This window comes from Papio anubis, chromosome 6, assembly GCF_008728515.1.
Source record: "Papio anubis isolate 15944 chromosome 6, Panubis1.0, whole genome shotgun sequence".
Lineage (NCBI taxonomy): Eukaryota > Metazoa > Chordata > Mammalia > Primates > Cercopithecidae > Papio > Papio anubis.
In genome coordinates this window covers 34,692,903-34,716,624 of record NC_044981.1, presented here as the reverse complement: position 1 = coordinate 34,716,624, position 23,722 = coordinate 34,692,903, and the positions used below count along the sequence as shown (strand labels likewise).

Below are 23,722 nucleotides of genomic sequence, written 5' to 3'. Positions count from 1 at the left end.
CTCGGAGTAGTCTGGTCCCGCTCAGGAGAGCACAGCCGCTCTGATGGTGGCGCTACGGTTCCGGACCTGTGGGGCCTCCGCGGGGCCAAACAGCAGACCCAGACAGTATCTATCGGGGCCGGGAAGGTCACCCACCCCTAAACGGAGAGGCACCAGGCCCAGGAACACCCCGTGGGCGGCCCCTTCCCATCCCATGTGCGGAGACTCACAGGGTCTTGCTCCTGGGCTCGGGACCATAAGAGAGGCAGCTGGTCCAGAGTTCAGGACTAGGGGTCCCCTTAGCTCCTCAGATCCTGCAGAATCCCACCTCTGCCCCAGTGGGAGCCAAGGCCTGGTCGCCAGAGGGGCTGTCCACCGGCAGGAGGCTGTGTGCAGGATCCACGCCTCCCAGGCTGGCGAGCGGGAAGCGCCCCGGGGTTGCGCTCGCGTGGGGCCGGCCCCTGCCCTGCCCCTAGCCCGCAGCGGCGCGAGTGGAACCGCATCCCGCTCTTTCGTTTTCGTTTCCCGGAAGGATAGCGATTACCGGAGCGCCTGGCGCCCCTGCCCGCCTGCGGGGGACCCGGGCGCACACGCCTTGGCGCTTCTCGAAAGACATTTCCTCCCACGCGACCTTCCAGTTCTCGGAGCCAGGTTAGGGGTTTGGGGGAGGAGGACTAGGAGCGCGGGCCTAGGGCCCCAGCAGCCACAGCCGGGGAAGCGCTCACGACAGAAAGCCGGTGGCTTCCTCACCTCCACCTGTAATGCAGGTAAGAGCCTGGCGGCTGAACACGCAGCACGCACGCGGAGCCACCTGCTCCCTCATCCTTTCCCCACTATCCAGATTTCCAAACCTATTTTATCAGACCTTTTACCTGGCGGGAATCTCTCTTTCCAACACATTCCTAAACCTCACACCCATCCCACTCACCTCCCCTTCCACCTCCAGACGCGGGTCACCGCCCCTGACTCAGTGTCATACACAGCTCTGAAGGCATCACGCACAGCCCCTGCAGGCCCCTTCTGCAGCCCCCTTACCACTGGTCGTCCCTACACCAACCAAATGTGAGGTCCTTGGAAGTTCCTGCGCAAACCGGGTCCTCACAGCTGGTGAACGCATTCTCTCGCAGAGAGCCCCTCTTTAGCAGCCCCTCTCCACTCGCCGGTTTCCTGGAAGCCTCGGAACTGCCCCCAGAGCTGGGGCCCCGTCCCACTCCAAGGCCTTTCTCCACTCGCTTCTCGCCAAGACCCATACCCGTTTATCAGACCCTTCCCTGGCCTCCATGCTGAAACCCAGGAGTCTGATCCTCAGCAGCTCCATGGCTGGCATTTCCCACGCAGTTACAGCCCCGGAATTCCCCGCTCCTCTTACTTGGATGGGGATAGAGGAGTAGACAAAGAGCCTCCTGCAAGTCCTAGGCAAGTCCTAGGCAAGTCCTGTGACTTGCGCCCCTTCTTCAGCAAGGTAAGCTTTCCTTTCCCCATTAGGAGGCAGCCCCTGAGGTCTGATTACTTGGGAAACAGCACCAAAGGGGGTCTGGCTGGAAATGAAGTGAGAACGACCCTGGAAGGTGTTGAATCCCCTTGCACAGCAGCCAAGGCTTCTGGAGTTCTGCTGGCTCCGATCCAAATTCTTTCTCAGCAGATCGCTCTCCTGGGATCCCAAGAGATGAATGTAAAGCTTTTGACAATCCTAGAGTGAAAAATGACTTGATGGAATTGGTTTCACTTTTCCTTTCCGTGCTGTGGCAGCCTGTGGCTGGGCATGAGCCCCAAGGAGCCTCCTATCCCTACAAAATCCTGCCACTTTCTTCATTTTCTCATCTGGATGGATGAACTCCCGTCATCTCTGGGGGCCAGGCTGATTGTTGAATTGTAAAGATACAGGCTTCCCGTGGTGAGACCTTAGGATTCAGAAATTTATCCTTTTTTCTCTTTTGAAAATGGTGTGTGTTTGTTCTGAGACGGAGTCTTGCTCTCTTGCCCAGGCTGGAGTGCAGTGGCGCAGTCTTGGCTCACTCCAACTTCCGCTTCCCGGGTTCAAGTGATTCTCCCGCCTCAGCCTCCTGAGTAGCTGGGATTACAGGCGCCCATCACCACGCCTGGCTAATTTTTGTATTTTTTCGTAAAGACGGTGTTTCACATGTTAGTCAGGCTGGTCTCAAACTCCTGACCTCAAGTAATCCACCCGCCTCAGACTCCCAAAGTGTTGAGATTATAGGTGTGAGCCACCGCACCTGGCCTGTTTGTTTATTTCTGATTTAAGGTCTTTTGATACTGGCCTCTCAGGTTTCCTGTGTTGTCCTCACCAAGGATCCAGTGAGTATTCCTAGGCTCTCAGATTTCAATCATACAAATCTTGACAGGGGATCCCTCTTGGAGTTAGGCACATGCATGGAAAGCTTGAATTGGAAGGATGTCATTTATTGTGCCCACTGGGTACAAGATGTTGATGGTACTGGGTTGAAGATATACATGGTTCCTACCTGTAAGGTTGATGCAGTCTATTGGGAGAGATAAACACTCTTTCCCTTCCAAAAAAATTCTTAAGACATTTAAAGATGGCTGAGCCTTCATCAAGACGCTCTTCTTCTGTCCTGGTTTCTCTCTCTCTAGGAGGGAGAATTGGCTGGTTCTCCTATAAGCCCTGTGGCAGCCATGCCTCCCCTAGGCACCCACGTGCAAGCCAGATGTGAAGCTCAAATTAACCTGCTGGGTGAAAGGGGGATCTGCAAGCTGCCGGGAAGACTCCGTAAGTAGAGGGGAGGAGAAAAGCTGAGTTTTTAAAGGTAAATTTTTATTTTGTTTTAGATCCAGGGTCTTGCTCTGTTGCTTATGCTAGAGTGCAGTGGTGTAATCACAGCTCATTGCAGCATCAACTTCGAGCTCCTGGGCTGAAGTAATCCTCCCACCTCAGCCTCCCCAATAGCTGGGACTACAGGCACACTGACTAATGTTAAAATTTTTAGTAGAAATGGAAATCTCACTATGTTGCCAAGGTTGGTCTTGAACTCTTGGGCTCAAGCTATCCTCTCACCTCTGCCTCTCAAAGTGCTGGGATTATGGGGCGTGAACCACTATACCTGGCCCTTAAAATTAAATTTTTTTTTTTTTTAAATAAGAGACAGGGTCTGTCTATGTTGCCCAGGTTGTTCTCAAACTCCTGCACTCAAGCAATCCTCCCATCTCGAAATGCTGGGATTATAGGCACGAGCCACTGTGCCTGGCCAAGATTTTATATATATCTCATAACGTAACTTTGTACCGCATAAATATATACAATTATTTGTCGCCCGGGCTGGTTTTTTTTTTTTGTTTTTTTTTTTTTGTATTTTTTAGTGGAGACGGGGTTTCACCATGTTAGCCAGGATGGCCTTGATCTCCTGACTTCGTGATCCACCCGTCTCGGCCTCCCAAAGTGCTGGGATTACAGGCTTGAGCCACCGCGCCCGGCCCTATATACAATTATTATTTATAATTTGTCAATTAAAAATTTAATTTTGGTCAGGTGCCAAAATTAAATTACCTTCCCTCTGTTTGCTGCTTCTTTGCTGAGTTTTCTTTAGCTTTTCCTTTGTGATGGAGTGTTGCTCTGTCACCCAGGCTGGAGTGCAGTGACATGACCTCAGCTCACTGCAACCTCCGCCTTCCTGGTTCAAGCTATTTTCCTGCCTCAGCCTCTCAAGTAGCTGGAACTACAGGTGTGCGCCACCACGCCTGGCTAATTTTTGTATTTTTTAGTAGAGATGGGGTTTCACCATATTTGCCAGGCTGGTCTCAAACTCCTGACCTCATGATCCACCTGCCTTGGTCTCCCAATGTGCTGGGATTACAGGTGTGGGCCACTGTGCCCGGCCACGGTTAGAAATTTTAACACAACTTCCAAGAAATACTTTCTAATAGTGAAGCTCAAGCACAAGACCCACAACTCTTCTCTGAGCCCTGGGAAATCCTATTTCCCTAAGACCAAACTTCTTAAGTTCAGAAGCTCACTAAATATCTACTGAATGAATGAATGCATGAATGACTCGGGATCTCTGTCAAGAACACCAGGACCTCCAAACAATGCAGGGTCACTTCTGTGGGCCCTTCTGAGATGGTCACCAGATATTCCTGCACACTTCTAGGGACAGGCATTTCATCCCCTCTTGAGGCAGCCTATTCTCTGGTTGCATAACTCAGGGTGCAGGTCATCGTGGCCTATTTTCTCCTAGATTAGAACTCCTGAGCTACCAGTTCTGTTGCCTTGGGTTAGATTTCCCCAGGAGCAAACCCTAAAATACTGGTGAGGAGTGGGGAGGAAAGACAAATAAGAGAAAGAAATCCCAGAGGTGTTCTTTTGGGCCAGTTAGCACCATGGGGTCTCTGGGGACAGTGAATCCTAAGTTATTCCAACCAATGGGTAAGGGGGTTATCCACTCACTTCCCTTCCATGACAGGACGAATACTGTTTCCAGGGGTATTGGCTCTTCAGCATTTCCAAGTTACCCTGTACACTGGCTAAGGGCTTCCCGCAGCCAGAAAGAACCCAAGGCAGAGTCAGATGGGGCATTTGGCAGCCTTCAGAGTGCGGAGGTGAGAGGCAGTGCCTATGGGCAGGGCCCCAGCAGCGTCTTCTATACCTGTCATCTTAGATTCCATGACTCATATTTATTGGAACATCTGCAAATATTCAGACAATACAGTTCTGGCCCTTAGTAAATATCTGACAGTTTTAAAAGATAGGGGATGCCAAATGACTCATTTTCCTGTCAACAGCATCCCAAACAAGCCAACTGCTGACACAAAATGAGGGTTCGACTTTTCAGCCCTGTTGGGGGTGATCTCAGCCCAGTTTCCCAAATTTCTGGAAGCTGGATTTCCATCTCTGTCCATCTCGCTTGTTTATACCCCATCACCCACCCCATTCCCTCCCCTACCTCCAGCCTCCCTTTTAGCAGTCAGGACTGATTTGCCTCAGCAGGAAGTGAACAAACAAAACATATCTTGTTTAGCCTTGTGAGTTGACGCTAAGAGGAACACGGAAGTTATTTTCCTGCAGAGCTCACTGTTTTGGTGTTGATTTTCCTGACAAAGATGTGTAGTAAAGCAGTGGAAAGTCCACTCTGAGGACAACTGTGATGTCCAGGGTTGTGGCAAGGGACATGAGGTCTACTGGGATGGAGGAGTGGGATTCATGGAGATTCACAACTATGCTTCCCTGTATGGAAATGGGGAACAAAAGACGATTCTTACCTCCCCATCCCTGGTCCACGGCCATGAGGGTCTGCCCAAGGCCAGAGTGAGTCAGGAGCTATGGGGGGGGGATGCAGTTGCAGAGCAGGGACAGCTGGCAGTGCAGACTGTAGGACCACTTTCAGAACTGGGCTGATGTCACAGAGGAGTGAGTCTGGGAGGAGTTGATGTATCCTCAAGGGACAACTTGGGAGAATTTTGAGAGGAGGCAGTTCAGAGATGGTCACCACCATGGCCTCATTCAATGACAGAGAAACTGAGACTCGGGGAGGGCAAGGGTCATCTGTGATGCTAACGGCCAGACTAGGCCTCCAACCCAGGACTCTTACTTCTTGGTCCTGCATCTCTTCTTTTCCCTGGAGCTTATTCCCCAGAGAAAAGGTCTGTGAACTTCTCGCTTTGGATGCAGAGGAAATGAGACTTCTTTGTGTTTTGAAATTGACTTTCAAAGCTCCTAGCTGTAAATAAGCCACGGGAAGAGACGTAGAGTGCTATGTCCTATATTCAGAATCACAGGGAGAGGGATAATACCTCTCTGTGACTCCCTGGAAGTGTAAAGCAGAAGAAATGGGCCTTTGGGAAGCTTGAACAGATTTTGGGTGCCCATGCTCAAGTTCACATCCTTCATGTGTGAGAGAGTTCCTGGGCACTTCATTTAATAGATCAGCGTTAACAACTGTGGCTTCCTGGTATTCCAGACCAGGGCTTCTCAGATTTTAACGCGCACATGAATCTCCTGGGAACCATGTTGAAATGCAGATTCTGGTTCAGCAGTAGGTCTGGGATGGGGACTGAGATTCTGGAGATTTCTAATAAACTCTGCAGAATCTAATAAACTCTGCAGAAGGTAATGCTGATGCTGCTGGTTTGAGAACCACATTTTATTTATTTTCAAAATGCTGGTCAAGACTTACTAAGGAAGTGAAATCAACTTAGTGGACCAAGATAAATATTTTAAAAAATTGAAATAGAACAACACATCAGGGTGCATTATAAATAGTAAAGGTAGCTGAGATTTGTGACTACTTTGTTTAGGCTATTTATATATATGTGTGTGTGTGGGTACAAAATGTATTTGTTTACCATGGGTTGAGGTCAAAATGGTTTCAGAAATGCTGCCCTAGATCATGGCATATGAGAAGCAGGAAATCAGATGGATGTGGGTGTAAAACACCAGAGAGGTGGGGTGGAATGGGAGGATGGAGATTAAAAGCGAATGTTCTAATTCACTGGAACGTGTGAGTGTTGACAGTGACATCATCACCTGGCAATGAAAAGGAATATGGTGGTGAGGATCCAAACAAACAGATGGGGAATTGCAAAAACTATTAATATGAGGATAAAGAACCTCTCTCCTCCCTAAACACAAGGTCAGGGCTAGATCATATGCATCTTTGTGCAAATTGGAAAGACTCCTCCTTTGGGGAGAACCAATCAAAGTCCTGGCTGGATTTCACCTCCATCCTCCCATTCCCCTCCTCTGATGGTATCTTTGTGCAGTACACAATGTGAACTATATGCACTGGCCCCGCCCCCCACAGTGATGACCATAAAGCTTGGTGTGATTACCAAGAAAAGGATTATCGGCTAAGAATGGGGCCAAGTAGTGGGGTGACAGATTTAAGGGGTCTCTGGAGACACAATGACATACAATAAACTAAGGACATGGTAATTGATAAGCCGTAGTCATCACGGCAGAGAAGCAAGCTAGTCTCTCTGTGTTCAGGCTGGGCTCCGCCAGTGAGGATGCTGATAATCAGCATAAAGGCCATTGTTTGAGTTTTCACTCTTGACTAGGCATTGTGATGGGCATACCGTATTTACTATCTGATTGAATATATTCAGTAGGCGTGGAGAGTAGCTTCTTTTGTTATCTCTGCCTTACATTTGTGAAAAGTGGGCCTTAGGTGAATTATCTTGTCCAAAGCCACCCACCAGTAAAATGGTGGAGCTGGGATTCGAACTGGCATCCCTTAGACCCCACAGTTGCCATTTGCTTTGAGAAACTGCCTCTAGCCTCAGGTTATGATAGCTCCCATTTTTACCATACTGGCCAAGCACTTTAACTGTCTCTTGCATTCTTCCTGCAAGAGGATCCTGCAAGGTAGGGAAAAGCCAGCTGTTCATTCTGATTTGGTTGCTGAATGCTGGTCAGGCTCTGTGGCTCCTGGAGCTCACTAGACCCAGTAAAGTACAGGAGTGTGGTGGGAAGTGGTGGGAAATAGCTTTGGTCAGGTGGGGAAGGGCACTTTGAGGGGTCTTGAAACCAGGACAGAGGGGTTTTGACTTGATGGGCTTGATAGTTGGGAGCAATAGTTTCTTCAGCAAGAGAGTAAAAGGGATGCTGTGGGAAGAGAGGTCCAGTCGAGGTGGGAGTCAGGGGCTGGAGAAAGGGCAGGCAAGGAAGCCCTGGGGGTGACTCCACACTGCTTTGCTCAACTCACTTATTTAAGCAATTTATTTTTGTTGAGCAGTTACTACGTGCCAAGCATTGCTGTAGGGGCTGGAGAGACCACAGTGACTGAGACAGGCAAAGTCTGTGCCTCCTGGAGCTTACATTCTAGTTGGGGATTCAGGTGACTACGTAAAGAAGCACTATGTCCACAGATAAGGGCAGTGGAGATGATATAGCTGGGAGGTGGAGGGGAGCCCCCACATCTAGCTCTGCTCTGGAAGGAGGTAGGGGACACAGTGTTGACTCTTCAGGGAGACACCTGAGCCCTCCAATTGTGTCCTGGACAGGCAGCTCCTCTTGCTGCCCCAGCCAGGGGGCTCTGTCCATATCTGCCTTGGGAGCTGGGAGTCAGGAGCTGGCCAAGCCGGAAATCCTCAGTAAGCAGGCCACTGGGCCAGGAGAGTGAGGTGACAAGGTGACATTTGCCCGGAATCTTGAGAGACAAAGATGGTGAATGGGAAAGAAGTGAAAATGCAGTGGATTATTGCCAAGAGAGGGAGAGGCCGGGGGCCGATCTGCAGGGGAAGTCCCACATTCACCTTCGATTGGGAAGGGGAGTCCTAGTTGCTCTCATCCCGGCAACTAGGTCAGGGAGACTTCTTGAGGGTGATTGACGCCTTAGATAATACCCGCCAGGTGTTGGACCCTGTGCTACGCATTTTACACATATTACCTCATTGACATCTATAGCTCCATGTATGTCAAAAAGCACATGCCACATGCCAGATGCTGCTCTTTAAATGGATTATCTCATAGCATCCTTGTGACAGCCCTGTGTGGACGGTACAGTTTTTTCCATCATCCTTGGTTTTACCGATGACGAAACTGAGGTACTGTCATTTAGGTCACATTATTTACAAGTGGCCTGGCAACATCATCTATGCTTTCTGTTGCTGTTGCATGTTTTTACTTTTTTTTTTTTTTTTTTTTTGAGATGGAGTCTCACTCAGTCACCCAGGCTGGAGTGCAGTAGCTTGATCTCAGCTCACTGCAACCTCCACCTCCTGGGTTCAAGCAATTATCCTGTCTCAGCCTCCCAAGTAGCTGGGATTACAGGCACACGCCACCGTGCTTGGCTAATGTTTTTATTTTTAGTAGAGATGGGGTTTCACCATGATGGCCAGGCTGGTCTCAAACTCCTGACCTTGTGATCCGCCTGCCTCGGACTCCCAAAGTGCTGGGATTACAGGCGTGAGCCACAACACCACACCTTCTTCCTTCTTCTTTCTTCTTCTTTCTTTTTTTTTGAGACAGGGTCCCATTCTGTTGCCCAGGCTGGAGTGCAGTGGCACTATCATAGCTCATTGCAGCCTTGAACTCCTGGGCTCAATCCCTCCCTCCTCAGCCTTCTGAGTAGCTGAGACTATAAGCATGTACCACCATGCCTGGCTAATTAAAAAAAAATTTTTTTTTTTTTTTTTTTTTGAGACGGAGTCTCGCTCTGTCGCCCAGGCTGGAGTGCAGTGGCCGGATCTCAGCTCACTGCAAGCTCCGCCTCCCGGGTTCCCGCCATTCTCCGGCCTCAGCCTCCCGAGTAGCTGGGACTACAGGCGCCCGCCACCGCGCCCGGCTAGTTTTTTGTATTTTTTAGTAGAGACGGGGTAAAAAAAAAATTTTTTTTTTGTAGAGTCAAGAGTCTATGTTATCCAGGTTGGTCTCAAACTCCTAGGTTCAAATGATCCTCCCTCCTTTGCCTCCCAAACTGCAGGAATTACAGGCCTCAGCCACCACAACTGGCCAGGAATCACAGTTTTGAATTTTCAGGCTGACAGCCTCCAATATGGTGAACTAGGGGAACTACACAAAAAATATGAGTTCAGGTACAATGCAATTGGCGGTTGACCCCCTAGCCGCAGAAGCCCTGGCTGGCTGTGGAGGCCTGCCCTCGACCCCTCAGGAATCTGCCCATCATGTGGCCTCCACATTTTACACTAAGTCAGCTTTCAGCATCTCATGTATCACCAGACTCATCTCCCAGCGAGGCTCCAAATTCCTATCTTCACCAGCAAGGCATCCTTTTCCCTGCACTCCTGCTATTAAATGATATCTTATTCTTCTCTGATGGTACCTTTCCCTGACTATTGAGGTGACATGTCTTGTCACATGCTTATTGGTAGATTTGCTGTGCTGCAGGGGATCTCACCTGGCAGCAATTTTGCTGTTCCCTTCCCCCTGGGGACATTTGGGCCGTGTCTGGAGACATTTTTAGTTGTTGGAACTAGGCTGGCGTTGAGTGGATAGTGACCAGGGTATTCCTAAACATACTACAACACACAGGATAGGCCCTCACAGCAAAGAATTATCAGTCCCAAAGCATCAATAGTGCTGAGGCTGAGAAATCCTGCTTTGCTGGGATTGCTGGGAAGATTTTTTTTGTCTTTAAAAAAAAATCAATTTACAGATGCTCTTGACAAGGCATTAACCTTTTATCTATCATCTGCATTGCAAATATTTCCCCGAAATCTATGTTCTTTTAGTTTTGTTTATGGTATCTTTTGCAGCAAATACAGAAAATTAATGTAGTCAAATGTGTGTTTCGTTTTTATTATAGCCTCTGTGTTTCCTGTCATGGTTGAGGTCCCCTCCGCTCTTATTGAGTGCATATGGTTTTTGATTTCTACTATATTAAGATTTGTATTGTTTTATTCTTTAGGCCTTTAATCTACCTACAATTGATTTTTGTGAATGTGAATGGTGGGAGGTTATTGGGAGAAACCCCACCCCCGATATTTATTGTGGGTTATTTTCTATTTCCTAAGTGTCTCAGCTGGTTTGAGAAATAAAGGGAAAGAGTACAAGAGAGAGAAATTTTAAAGCTGGGTGTCCGGGGGAGACATCACACTTTGGCATGTTCTGTGATGCTCCCCAAGCCGTAAAACCAGCAAGTTTTTATTAGCGATTTTCAAAAGGGGAGGGAGTGCACAAATAGGGTGTGGGTCACAGAGATCACATGCTTCACAAGGTAATAAAATATCACAAAGCAAGTGGAGGCAGCGCAAGATCACAGGACCACCAGATGGGGTGAAATTAAAATTGCTAATGAAGTTTCGGGCATGCATTGTCATTGATAACATCTTATCAGGAGACAGAGTTTGAGAGCAAACAACCTGTCTGACCAAAATTTCTTAGGCAGGGGAATTTCCTTGTCCTAATAAGCCTGGGAGCACTACAGGAGACCGGGGCTTATTTCATCCCTTCGGCTTCGACCGTAAAAGGCGGCCACCTTAAGGGGGCTGTCTATAGACCTACCCTCAGGGATGTTCTTTGCTGAGAAAAAGAATTCAGCGATATTTCTCCTATTTGCTTTTGAAAGAAGAGAAATATGGCTCTGCTCCACCTGGCTCACCGGCAGTCAGGCTCCAAGTCTTTTCTCCCTTGCTCCCTGAAGATTGCTGTTATCCTGTTCTTTTTTCTTTTTTTTTTTTTCTTTTTTTTTTTTTTTTAGACGGAGTCTCGCTCTGTCGCCCAAGCTGGAGTGCAGTGGCGCGATCTCGGCTCACTGTAAGCTCCGCCTCCCGGGTTCACGCCATTCTCCTGCCTCAGCCTCCCGAGTAGCTGGGACTACAGGCGCCCACAACAGCGCCCGGCTAATTTTTTGTATTTTTAGTAGAGACGGGATTTCACCGTGGTCTCGATCTCCTGACCTTGTGATCCGCCCGCCTCGGCCTCCCAAAGTGCTGGGATTACAGGCGTGAGCCACCGCGCCCAGCCTATCCTGTTCTTTTTTCAAGGTGCCCAGATTTCATATGGTTCAAACACGCATGCTCTACAAACAATTTGGCAGTTAATGCAATCATCACAGGGTCCCGAGGCGACATTCATCCTCCTCAGCTTACGAAGATGACGGGATTAAGAGATTAAAGTAAAGACAGGCATAGGAAATCACAAGGGTATTGATTGGGGAAGTGATAAGTGTCCATGAAATCGTCACAATTTATGTTCAGAGATTGCAGTAAAGACAGGTGTAAGAAATTATGAAAGTATTAATTTGGGGAACTAATAAATGTCCAGAAAATCTTCACAATTTATATTTGTGTTCTTCTGCCGTGGCTTCAGTCGGTCCCTCCGTTTGGGGTCCCTGACTTCCTGCAACAGGAGGTGAGGACCCAAATATATTTTTTTCCAGGTGGAGAATCAGGTTTTTGTGTTTTTTTTTTTCATATTAGATTAACTATCCTTTCCCTCTGAATTAAAATCCTACCTCTGTCATGTATCAACTTTACAAAATACACATACACACATTTGTATGCATGTGTGCGTGCATGAACACTTACTTACTCCTGGGATCCACCTTTTTTTCCCAGTGATACTTGCCAATCTTAGCATAAGACCTTTCAATCTTAGTTACATGGCTTTGTCATATGTAGTACCACAGAGGCTAGTTCTCACATGTATTCTTTCTTCCCGTCTTAAATCATTTTTTTGGCCATTTCAGACATTTACTTTTTTCTCTTATTTATTTTTAGGTCCCAAAATAGAAGTAAAGGAAACCCCTCCTCACTTTTAACCTGGGCTCTAGTGCCTTGCTTTCTGTTTTCTCGGCACCGTGAGCACTCCTCGCATGCCGTCAGGAGGACTGTCGTTAGAGTTACCGGTTGTGGGACTCCTCCCTCCTGCCAGCCTGGTTCTGTGCCATGTCCCTGGCCCTGCACGGTGACTGACACAAGCTGGTGCTCATTAGATATTGGCTGAATGAATGAACAGTGAAGGATGCAGATCTCCTTTGTTTTAAATGTTAAAATTAAGTTCATTTCTTGTGTTGCTTTGAGTATAAGGGAGCAGAGGCTGGTCTGGTCTTTGTCATTGCCAAGGTGTGGCCTTGGACCGTTGCTTCTCTCTTCTGCCTCAACTTTCTTACCTGTAGAACTGAACCCAGTAAGCTCTGAGTCTTTATACCAGTGCAGTCATAAAATAGGATGTAAATTTATGTATTTTTTTGAAGACAGGATCTCACTCTGTCACCCAGGTTGGAGTGCAGTGGTGCAATGATGGTTCACTGTGACCTCTCAGGCTCAAGAGATCCTCCCACCTCAGCTTCCCAAGTAGCTGGGACCACAAGTGTGCATCACTATGCCCAGCTAAATTTTCTTTTTTGTACATTTGGAGAGACAAGGTTTTGCCAAGTTGCTCAGCCCGGTCTCGAACTCCTGGGATCAAGTGATCTGCCCACTTTAGCCTCCCAAAGTGCTGGGATTATGGGGGTGAGCCACTGCACTCAGTCTATTTTAAATATTTTTTGCCCACAAAGGCAAATGTGTCAAGGGCTCATAAAGTCATAATGTAGCCCTGCTAAACACCACCCAAAACTTGGCATTAGGAGCGTAGCAGTCCCAGGCAGAGTGGAAACGTGGGGAGAATCAGCAGCCATTTGTCTGGCTACTGCCAGAAATAAAAACACATGCACTGAAGGTGAGTGTAGGAGGCTCCCTTGTCCCCTGGGCTGTTCCCTGAGCAAACCTGATTCCAAGTTGGCACAATGGAGCAGAAAAATTCAATAACCAGACATCCCAGCTGTGCCTCATGCTTCCTGTGTGAGTGTGGACTAGTCACTTAACCTCTGGGAGCCTCATTGCCTCATTTGGGAAATCATAACACCCCTTCCTTTTTCTTTTTTTAGACAGAGTCTCTCTCTGTCACCCAGACTGGAGTGCAGTGGCGCGATCTCGGCTCACTGCAAGCTCCGCCTCCAGGGTTCACGCCATTCTCCTGCCTCAGCCTCCCGAGTAGCTGGGACTGCAGGTGCCCGCCACCATGCCCAGCTAATTTTTGTACTTTTAGTAGAGATGGGGTTTCACCATGTTGGCCAGGATTGTCTCAATCTCCTGACCTCATGATCCGCCTGCCTTGGCCTCCCAAAGTGCTGGGATTACAGGCATGAGCCACTGTGCCCGGCCAGTAACATCCCTTTCATTGGACTGTTCGGTCATTCAAGTAATCACTCAACATGTGTTTTTTGAGCACCTACTGTGTTCCAGGCACTGTTCTAGGTGCTGAATACACATAACAGTGTGCCCCAGCACACCTAGTCCAGTGCCGGCACAAAGTAGGTTCTCGTTAAACACTTGTTGAATGAATGATTGGAAAACAGGTGGGGAGGAGGTACCAACAATAAATAAGTGAATACATGCATGATACATATATAATGATAAACACCAACATATGGTTCTATCCAGTGTAAAATGTCATTACAAAGAAGGTAAGGTGCTAGGAAGGAAAGGAACAGGTGCCAGGGACAGAAGATGATGGGGGTTGGGAGCCAGGACAGGGGAGCATCTGCTCAGATGGAGTGCTCAGGGTAGGCTTCTTTGAGGAGGCCTACGGGGAGTGATGGGACTGGTTCTTGCTGGTTGCAGGCATCCAGCCCGCACTGTGGAGCAGGGAGGACGTGCTGCACTGGCTGCGCTGGGCAGAGCAGGAGTACTCTCTGCCATGCACCGCGGAGCACGGGTTCGAGATGAATGGACGCGCCCTCTGTATCCTCACCAAGGACGACTTCCGGCACCGCGCACCCAGCTCAGGTCAGAGAGACTCACAGGTTTTCCTCTAAGCAGGAACACTGGTAGGCCAGGATGGCCCAAGTACCCCAGGGGGGTCCAGGGAGGGAGATGGAGGAGGTCTTCCTTGGGGAACCATGCTCATTTCCAGCACTGCAGATGCCCCTCTGCACACGCGTGTGTCTGGTGGGTCCTTGCTAGAGCAGGCCTTCGAGGCGAGGGAGTCAATTTGACCACGTGTTTTCAGAGCTGTAGGGGCCTGTTCTGCTGTCTCGCTTTCTCTTCCCCTTATCTGTGGCCCTTGTCTCCTTTACCCACTTCCATCCTATTGCCTCCCACCCCCTACCCCTACTGAACAAAAAACCAACTAGAGAAAGATCAGATATTCATTCACACTGAGGTATAAATGGCTGGTAACAGCAAAAGCCTTGACTCTCAATATGACTTTTGATTTTAACCAGAAACTAGCTCTGAGGGCAAAGGAATGAACGTCAGATTATGGTGTTCCAGCAGCACGAAGTTTGTGGCGAGGGACTGGTGGTGGGAGGGAGGGTGGCCAGTGGTAGCGGACAGCAGGGCCTTCCAGGAATCTCTAGAATTGCATTTGAGTCTTATTTGGCTTGTTTTCAGGTGGCTCTTATGTTTGTGCTGATTTGGTGTCTTTTTTTAAGAATTCGCTGATGTTTTCTGTGTACGCTGTCTTTTGGTCAAGCAGGCCCACAGTGTATGTGGCAAAGAGACGTTCTAAAATCTGCTGATTTGCTCCTTTTCTTCTTAACACGCACAGCCAGTCTCATGTCACATCACAAGTTCTTTCTTTCTTTCTTTCTTTCTTTTTTTTTTTTTTTTTGAGACAGAGTCTCACTCTGTCACCCAGGCTGGAGTGCAGTGGCGTGATCCTGGCTCACTGCAACCTCTGCCTCCCAGGTTCAAGCAATTCTCCTGCCTCAGCATCCTGAGTAGCTGGGATTACAGGCGCACACCACCATGCCTGGCTAATTTTGTATTTTTGGTAGAGATGGAGTTTTGCCATGTTGGCCAGGCTGGTCTCAAACTCTCAACCTCAGGTGATTTGCCCACCTCGGCCTCCCAAAATGCTGGGATTACAGGCATGAGCCACCACTCCTGGCTGACATCCCAAGTTCTGTCACCCATTTCCCTCCACAAGCCTCCCACCCACTTCCCTCCTTGAGCCTCTTGTAGCAGCTGCTGGAACTTTCATCCTTCTAAGAGTTTGGATTCAAGAGCTCAGTGGGAGGTGAGGGGAAGGCAGGGACAGAGAGACAAGGCTTCCAGCTTCCCCACAGCCCTAATGGTCCTGTGCCAAGGCAAAGCGGGGAAGCAGGTGAGCTTGGGGCTGGTCCCCTTCATGCCCTTGTTCATCTCTCCATCTTCCTACAAGCACTCCTGGTGCTCGAGTAACCAATCTCTACATTGTATCCCGGTGGGTGCCTGGGATCCCCAGGTTGGCTCTCTACCCATGGATCCCCTCTTTCCTGTCCTACTATCAGCACCTTAGCCTAAGGTATGAGTCAAGGGAAATTTCTGGGACCCTGGACACAGCCCAATTCTGTTTTTTTTTTTTCTTTTTGTAATAGGGTCTCACTCTATTGCCCAGACTAGTGTTTGGTGGTGTGAACACAGCTCACTGCAGCCTCAACCTCCTGGGTTCCAGTGATCCGCCTGCCTCAGCTTCCCAAGTAGCTGGGACCACAGACATGTGCCACCATACCCAGCTGATTTTTAAACTTTTTGTAGAGACAGGGTCTATCCATGTTGCCCAGGCTGGTCTCAAACTCCTGGGCTCAAGCAATCCTCCTGCCTTAGCCTCCTAAAGTGTTAGGATTACAGGTGTGATCCATCGCACCTGGCCTTTCTTTTTTTCAACCATTTATTGAAGCGGCTACTAATTCTGCCTTTTAGGAAGAGGCTAAGACAGCTTTGCTCCTTAGAAGGCAGGGGCAGACTTTTTAAAAAGCTTGGAATCCCATGAGCCTTAGAACTGTCTCTGCCCCCAGAAACGTGAGGTACAGTGGTACAGTTTATGCACTGTGCACAAGCCCTCAGCCAAGGGTGTGTGCGGGGATTGAGAAGCAGCCTGACCTTGCAAGCTGCATGCCCTGGAGGCGGCCACGTCTACTGGCAGGATAGGTTGTCTTTCTAAAATTCATCCACCACGGGAGCAGCAGCGTCCCTGCCCATCGCCAGCCCAGCCTCCTGTTAGCTGCAGCAGGAACCCCTTCGCCAGCAGCACGAAGCTGTGACAGGACATGCCAGCCCTCACCCTGAGGCAGGTGGCTACAGGGGGCCAAGGCTGACCCTCCCCACGTGGCCTGTTCAGCAGCCTGCCCTCCCTCCCACCCATGTCCAGGTGACGTCCTGTATGAGCTGCTCCAGTACATCAAGACTCAGCGGCGAGCCCTTGTGTGTGGGCCTTTTTTTGGAGGGGCCTTCAGGCTGAAGATACCCACCCAGCACTCTCCAGTCTCCCTGGAAGGTGAGGAAGCTGTTTGTGGTGCTCTGAGTACCTCCCTCAAATCAGCCTCACTGGGAGGGCAGGACGTCCTCAAGGCAAAGCAATGAAGGAGGTGGCCAGTGTGGGCAAGCTCCCCTCCCTCCCCGCCCCCACCTCCTGTCTGGGGTACTCCTGGCAGCCCTCCCTCTGTGCTGCACCCTCCCTGCCTCCCACCTCCCCGTTTCTCTGCTCTCTCCAGCAGAGCTGTTTGTATCGTGTCTCAATTTCCTCTCTGGAGCCCTCCGTGGAAACCACTCTTGTCAGGGTCTCCAGAAACCTGAAAATAAGGATGTCCATGCCATGGCCATTCTCAGTCCTGATTTACTGTGGCCTCTCACAGCCTTCGACCCTGGGGGTCACCTCTTCTTCCCCCAAAACTCTTTCTTCCCTTGGCTTCCAGGACACCCCACTCACCTGGTCTCCTCTACCCCACTGGTGTCTCCTTGACCTCCTGGTTTCTACTCTTCTCGCCTGCTTCTAGAAGTTGGGGTACCCCAGGGTCAGAGGACCTCTCTGCTTCTCTATCTGCACTCAGATGCTGGGAAATCTCATCTGATCCTGGATCTTAAACACCATGTGGTGCCAATGATTCCAATATATGCCTCAGCCTCTCCAAATTCCAGATATGTGCACCCACGCTGCCTGCCCCACCCCTCTACTGGGGCATCTAGTAGGTATCTCAACCCCCACAGCCCCTAAACCAAATGCCTGATATCCTCCCCTTTTCAGTCTTCCCCAGCCCCACAAACCCCGCCTCCACACTTCCAATTGCTCAGATGTCATTTCTACCCCCACCTCCACTCATCCCAACTGTCCACAAATCCTGTCAGCCCTACCCTCAAACCTATCCAGAATCCAGCCTTTTCGCATTCCTCCCCTGCTGCCCCGTTCCAGTCCCCACTGCCTCTGGAGAATGTCCTCACTGGTCTCCTTGCTTCTGCTCTTGACCTCCTGTGATCTATTCTCCACAGCGCAGGGAGATTCAGAAGTAGGTCACATCACTTTTCTGCTCGGCATCTTCCAGCGGCTCCCTTCTCACTCGGAGTCCAAGTGCAGTTCTTCCGCTGACTCCTGCCCCTGCCTTCCCCTTCCAGCCTTCTCTCTCTTGCTCCTGCTGCTCCAGTCATATGGGCTTTCTTGTTCATTGGACAAGCCTGAGATGCTCCTGCCCCAGGGCCTTTGCAATTACTGTTCCCTCTGCCTGGCATCCCCTCCCTGCTCTAGAAACCCACAGATCTCACTCCTTTACCTCCTTTGGGTCTGTTCAAATGCTAATGTCAGGGAGGCCTGAGCAGCCTCTCAAAAGTGGCAACTCCTGCTCCTTTCCCAGATCTCCCTCTCTGCCTTAGGGTGATTTATTTTGTTCTTCCCACATTGTATACTGTTTCTGTTTCCTTTTTATTTTAACTGTCCATCTCCCCTGCTCTCAACTAGCATAGAAGCTCCCTGAGGGCAGGGGCTTTTGGGGGCTCAGCGATATATCCTCAAGATTCTTAGAACAATGCCTGGTTCATAGAAGGCTCTCAATAAATACTTGGGCAAATGGAGAGGTGGGATACAGCGCCCCTGGGTTCTAGACCTGGCTCTGTCACTGCTTGGCTTTGCAGCCAGTTTCACAGATGAGGGAACAGGCTTGACAGATTTTTACTTGTGTGGGAGCTGGGGTTAGTACCTAGGCTGCTGGCTCTCACCCACTGCCCCCCACTGCCTCCCTGACCTTCTAACCAGGGGCTGGACGGAGGAAGAGCATCAGGAGTACTGCCCCACAGGGCTCCCAGGCTCACCATTGAGGGATTGAGTTGGGGAGGCTTGGGGCCCACTGCCTGCTACCACTGGTGCTCATCTGCTTGCAGAGGTGACTGGCCCTTCTCAGATGGACACCCGAAGTGGCCACCTGCTGCAACCACCAGACCCAGGGTTTACCAGCTCCTTTGGCCATCTGGATGACCCTGGCCTGGCCAGGTGGACCCCTGGCAAGGAGGAGTCCCTCAACTTATGTCACTGTGCAGAGCTCACCTGCAGGACCCAGGGGGTCTGTGCCTTCCCTGCGATGCCACAGGCCCCCATTGACGGCAGAATCGCTGGTGAGTGGGAGGCTGCTCCTCTGGCCATGGGAAGGTGCCCTGAGTCTGAGTCCCAGCGTCACGAGTGATAAGGACAGGGCTATTTTGACCTGGTGATGGGAGGTCTGTGGCTGGGGGATTTCGGAGTAGCATGACTGTCCTGTGTGCTGGCCACAATCTGGTTACAGCGGGCAGTGATACCTGGGATCACCAAGCCTCACCCTGTCTCCCACAGAGGGACAATTTACCAGTCATATTCTGACACTCACATTAGCGTGGAGTGCCACACCTGCCTTTTAAAACTTTATCTATTTTAAAATAATTGAGCATTCATTATGTGCCAGGCATGGTTCCCAGGCCCTTATTTAATTCTACAATGGCCTTTTGAGTTTGGTACTATTATTAGCCCCATTTCACAGATATGGAAATTGAGACACAGAAAGGTCAAGTAACTTCTCCAAGATCACACAGCACTGGTAGAGTTGGGATGTGAACCCAGGCAGTCTGGCTCCAGAGCCTGAGTGCTAACCAAATGATACACTTCCTCTCTGCATTCATTGTTAAAGGATTAGCAGGCAGACAACCTGACAGACTGACAGGTAAGCTGAAGGGTGTTTTTCTAGTCATAATATTTACACTGCATTTCTTCTTCTTCTTCTTTTTTTTTTCCAACTTTTAGGTTCAGGGGGTACATGTGCAGGTTTGTTACATGGGTAAATTGCATGCCACTGAGCTTTGGTGTATGAATAATCCTGTCACCAAGATACTGAGCATAGTACCTGATACGTAGTTTTTCTTTTCTTTTCTTTTCTTTTTTTTTTTTTTAGATGGGAGTCTGGTTCTTTTGCCCAGGCTGGAGTGCAGTGGCAAAATCTCAACTCATTGCATCCTCTGCCTCCCGGGTTCAAGCAATTCTGCTGCCTCAGCTTCCCAGGTAGCTGGGATTATAGGCGCCTGCCACCACACCCGGCTAATTTTTGTTTTATTAGTAGAGACAGGGTTTCACCATGTTGGCCACAGGCTGGTCTCAAACTCCTGACCTCAGGTGATCCACCCACCTCAGCCTCCTTTGGCGCTGGGATTACAGGCGTGAGCCACCGCGCCCAGCCTGTGATAGGTAGTTTTTCTGCCCTGGCTCTTCCCCTGTAGTGGTCCCCAGTGCCCAGAGTCTATCGTTCCCATCGTTATGTCCACACATTTATTCTATGAAGCCACAGAGTGGGCAGAAGCCTGGCTTTTGGGTTGGAAATGACTAGAAGTCACTAAAAAACAATGATTGGCCCAAAACATAGAAATGATGAATACTTGAGGTGATGGTGTCCTGAGTACCCTGACTTGATCATTACACATTCTATGCATGCAACAAGATCTCACATGTACACCAGAAATACGTACAAATATTATGTATCAATAAAACACACAAAGATCCACAATAATTGGATTTTTTTTTTTTTTTTTTTTAAGAGACTGAGTCTCACTCTGTCGCCCAGGCTGGAGTGCAGTGATGCAACCATAGCTCACTGCTGCCTCAAATTCCTGGGCTCAAGGAATCCTCCCACTTCAGCCTCTTGCAATTACTGTATTCTTCAATTATAATGCTTAACATTCTTCGTGCACTTACACTATCCCAGGCACTGTGCTGAAGGTTTTGTGGTCTATTATGTTACCTAATTCCCTCTCCACCCCATACCAGGAAACTGGCTCAGAGGCGGTTGTGTAACTTGCCTGCAATGACCCAGCCGACAGGCCCAGGTCCTGGGATTCAAGATCACACAGTTGCTCCCAGATGCCCACTTACCCTCCCAACGGCATGCTTGGTTTTCCTGAACTTCACCATTAGGGAACTTGAAGGGGTGGATGTTATAATTAATAGAAGTCCAGGGGGCTGAGTAAGTGGGCCAGGGGCAGAGAGGGACCTGCGGTCAGGGGCCTGGCCACTCGGCCTGTGGGCCCAGCACCTACCCTCATGTGGCTCTGATGTCGGGTGGAGCCGGTCAGACTCCCCGCTTTGCCTGCCACTTAGGAGCTGGGCAACGTTAGACACCTCTGCACCTCTGAGCCCATTTCCTCACCTCTTCCTGGGGATAAAGGTAGCCACTTCCCAGACTCATGAGACAATGCATGAGGAGCCCCGTTAGTGGCCGTTTCTGTGGATACCATCATTTTCACCATTCTGCTGGTGCTCCCAGGGCCCTGGCCAGGAGGCCTCCAAGAGCGCCTTTCCAACACCTGTCCTCACAGCTCCAGTAAAGCTGCCTGCACTCCCTGTGCTAAATTGCAGACTGCCGGCTGCTGTGGGAATACGTGTATCAGCTGCTCCTTGACCCCCGGTATGAGCCCTACATCAGGTGGGAAGACAAGGACGCCAAGATCTTCCGAGTTGTGGATCCAAATGGGCTCGCCAGACTCTGGGGAAATCACAAGGTGAGCCTTGGCCGGCAGGATGGTCTCGACGTAACCAGAACGTGACAGAGTTGGGAGTCAGAGTGAACCGCTAGCACTATGGGACAATCCTCAGCTAATGGCGCCTTCACCAGCAGCCCCAGAAGTGTCAGGATAACTTTATTTGGGAAGCTATTGAGGGACAGGCAGTTACCTCTTATGGACAGGGAATGTCTCTGAAACTGAACAATTGTGTCTTCTCATTGCTTAATCTTACCTTTGCTTAGCATTTTAGCCTTTAGAAGCATGTTTACATGAACTGCACAGTTAGGCCAGATGAGGAAGCTGCTTTCCTGCGGGGAGCTGGACAGAAACCCAGGTCTCAGGCCCAACAGGAGCATCCGATGTCAGGGCTGGAAAGGCCTGGGGATGACTGAGGCCAGCATTCCCATGAGGAGGAATGCCTGTACCTAAATGGGCGTCTGCAAGAAGATCTTAGGTGGTTTAATATCCTTATAATTATTTATTTTTGAATTAGGATTACAAAATGTATCTACCGTGACCATCTCATGATTTATAGCAGTGATATAAGGAATGTAGCCTTTTAAAATAAATAGATTTCTTTAAGTAAAAAAATCTTTTAAAGAAAACTATTAATGATAATGATAATCATCAATTTATAGCCTTTCCTAAGATGTAATAGTGCCTGATTGCCAGGCATTGCCCTGAGAGCTCCACTTGTATTAATTCATTTAATTCTCATACCAACCTCATAAGAGGTGTTATCAAACGTGGAGACTGGGGCTCAGTGAGGGCTAACAACTTGCCCCAAATTTACCCATCCCCTGCTATGTAAGAGGCAGAGCAGGGACTTGAACCCAGGCTGTGGGTTCAAGAGCTGAGAGCAATATTCTATTGCTCTTAGCAGTGCTGGTGGCTGGAAGGATGCAGATGACTAAAGTTCAGAGGACGTATTGGTCTAATCCTCGTATAGAACAGGGAGGAAAATAGGCCCAGAGAGCACCAGTTCCATTTAATGAGCACATACTACATGCCAGGTACAACTGATGCTAATTGCCTTCAGCCTCCGGATTAGCTGGGATTACAGTAATTTACCATCCTCGACCTGTGCGATGGGTGTTCTTCTCATTAGTATAGACTGGGTTTGACTATGCAGACTCAGAGCAGGTCTCAGAAACTCCTGATCTCAAGTGACCTGCACACCTAGGCCTGCCAAGCTGCTGGGATTGCTGGGGCTGAAATCGATGCCAAACCCCAGGCTCTTTGGCCCTACCTCATACTGCCTATCCCCGAGAGAGAAAGAAATGACTTGGCCAAAGTCATCCAGGGTGTGGCCTGGCAAGGCCATCCATGCCACCCCACCATGCTGTCTCTCTGATTGCATTTCCTGCAAATATATCTATATCTATGTCTATATCTATATCTATAGAACAAATATATATATTTGTTACTGTTGTGACATTTGCTATTTAAAAGTAACATGCAGTTCACTGCGCCACTATTATAAGCTTAATCTCAGCCAAGTAGGCAACCGGGGCAGAAGCTCCTGTTCAGGTGAGTAGCCTAGGGGATGTGGTGAAAGGGGGACGCAGAACTGGGGTTGGGTGGGCTGAAATCCCCCTGCAACTGGGGCAGGAGATGATTTGCAGTTGGGGCCTGAATTCTAGATTTCTAAAGACTCCGGGAAAGATGAGCCAGGACAAGGACAGCCACCTGGAGCCGCTGGAGAGCCACGAGCAGGACAGAATGGAGTTCAAGGACGAGAGGCCAGAAATCTCTCCGTGAGGGGCAGGTGGACTCCAGGCACCCGGTACCGATGGGGCAGGGACCGAGTCTCCTATGAAGGCAGCCTCCTCCTCCCAGCAGAGCAGCAGGATCCCCAGCTAGACTCTATACCCACAGGATTACAGCCATTGCTTGGGAGGGCTGGGAGGCCTCCCATCCAGGACACTGGGGGCAGGAGGGTCATCTTTTGGGCAGGGCGATCCTGGGGCTAAATGGGGTACAGGGGAGTGTTCTCTCTCCTGCTGCAGCCCCGGGAGAGGAAGCCAGGCACCGATAGAGCATCCAGCCCCACCCCTGTAAATGGAATTTCCAGGAGAAAGGGAACGAGGTCCCTCAGTGAGCCTCAGATTTCCTCACCTGCTCCGGAAAACCCCGCCCTCAGGGGCTGATGCAGGAAATGGGAAAAGTGTCAGTGCTTTGAGGCAGCACAGACAGCCTCAGTAATAATAAAAACAATGCTAGCTGACGTTTCTTTCTTTTTTCTTTTTTTTTGAGACAGTCTTGCGCTGTCACCCAGGCTAGAGTGCAGTGGCACGATCTCGGCTCACTGCAACTTCTGCCTCCCAAGTTCAAGAGATTCTCGTGCCTCAGCCTCCCGAGTAGCTGGGATTACAGCTGCCCACCACCCCCAGCTAACTTTTGTATTTTTAGTAGAGACACAGGGTTTCACCATGTTGGCCAGGCTTGTCTCGAACTTGCGACCTCAGGTGATCCTCTTGCCTCAGCCTCCCGAAGTGCTGGGATTACAGGCGTGAGCCACTGTGTCCAGTCGATGTTTCTTAAGTGTTTGCTATGT

General features: G+C 49.6%; 1 protein-coding gene across 1 annotated transcript; it reads left to right on the top strand.

Annotated features, from left to right (window-relative positions):
• Positions 1-441: 441 nt before the first annotated feature.
• ETV7 (ETS variant transcription factor 7) lies at positions 442-23,392 on the top strand. Its single transcript, XM_031667601.1, is given in 9 exon segments — positions 442-746; positions 2,593-2,728; positions 14,020-14,184; positions 16,532-16,657; positions 18,529-18,759; positions 21,020-21,203; positions 22,628-22,664; positions 22,667-22,695; positions 22,809-23,392. Coding segments are annotated over 9 exon segments (1,032 nt in total). The 5' UTR covers positions 442-740; the 3' UTR covers positions 22,927-23,392.
• Positions 23,393-23,722: the final 330 nt, after the last annotated feature.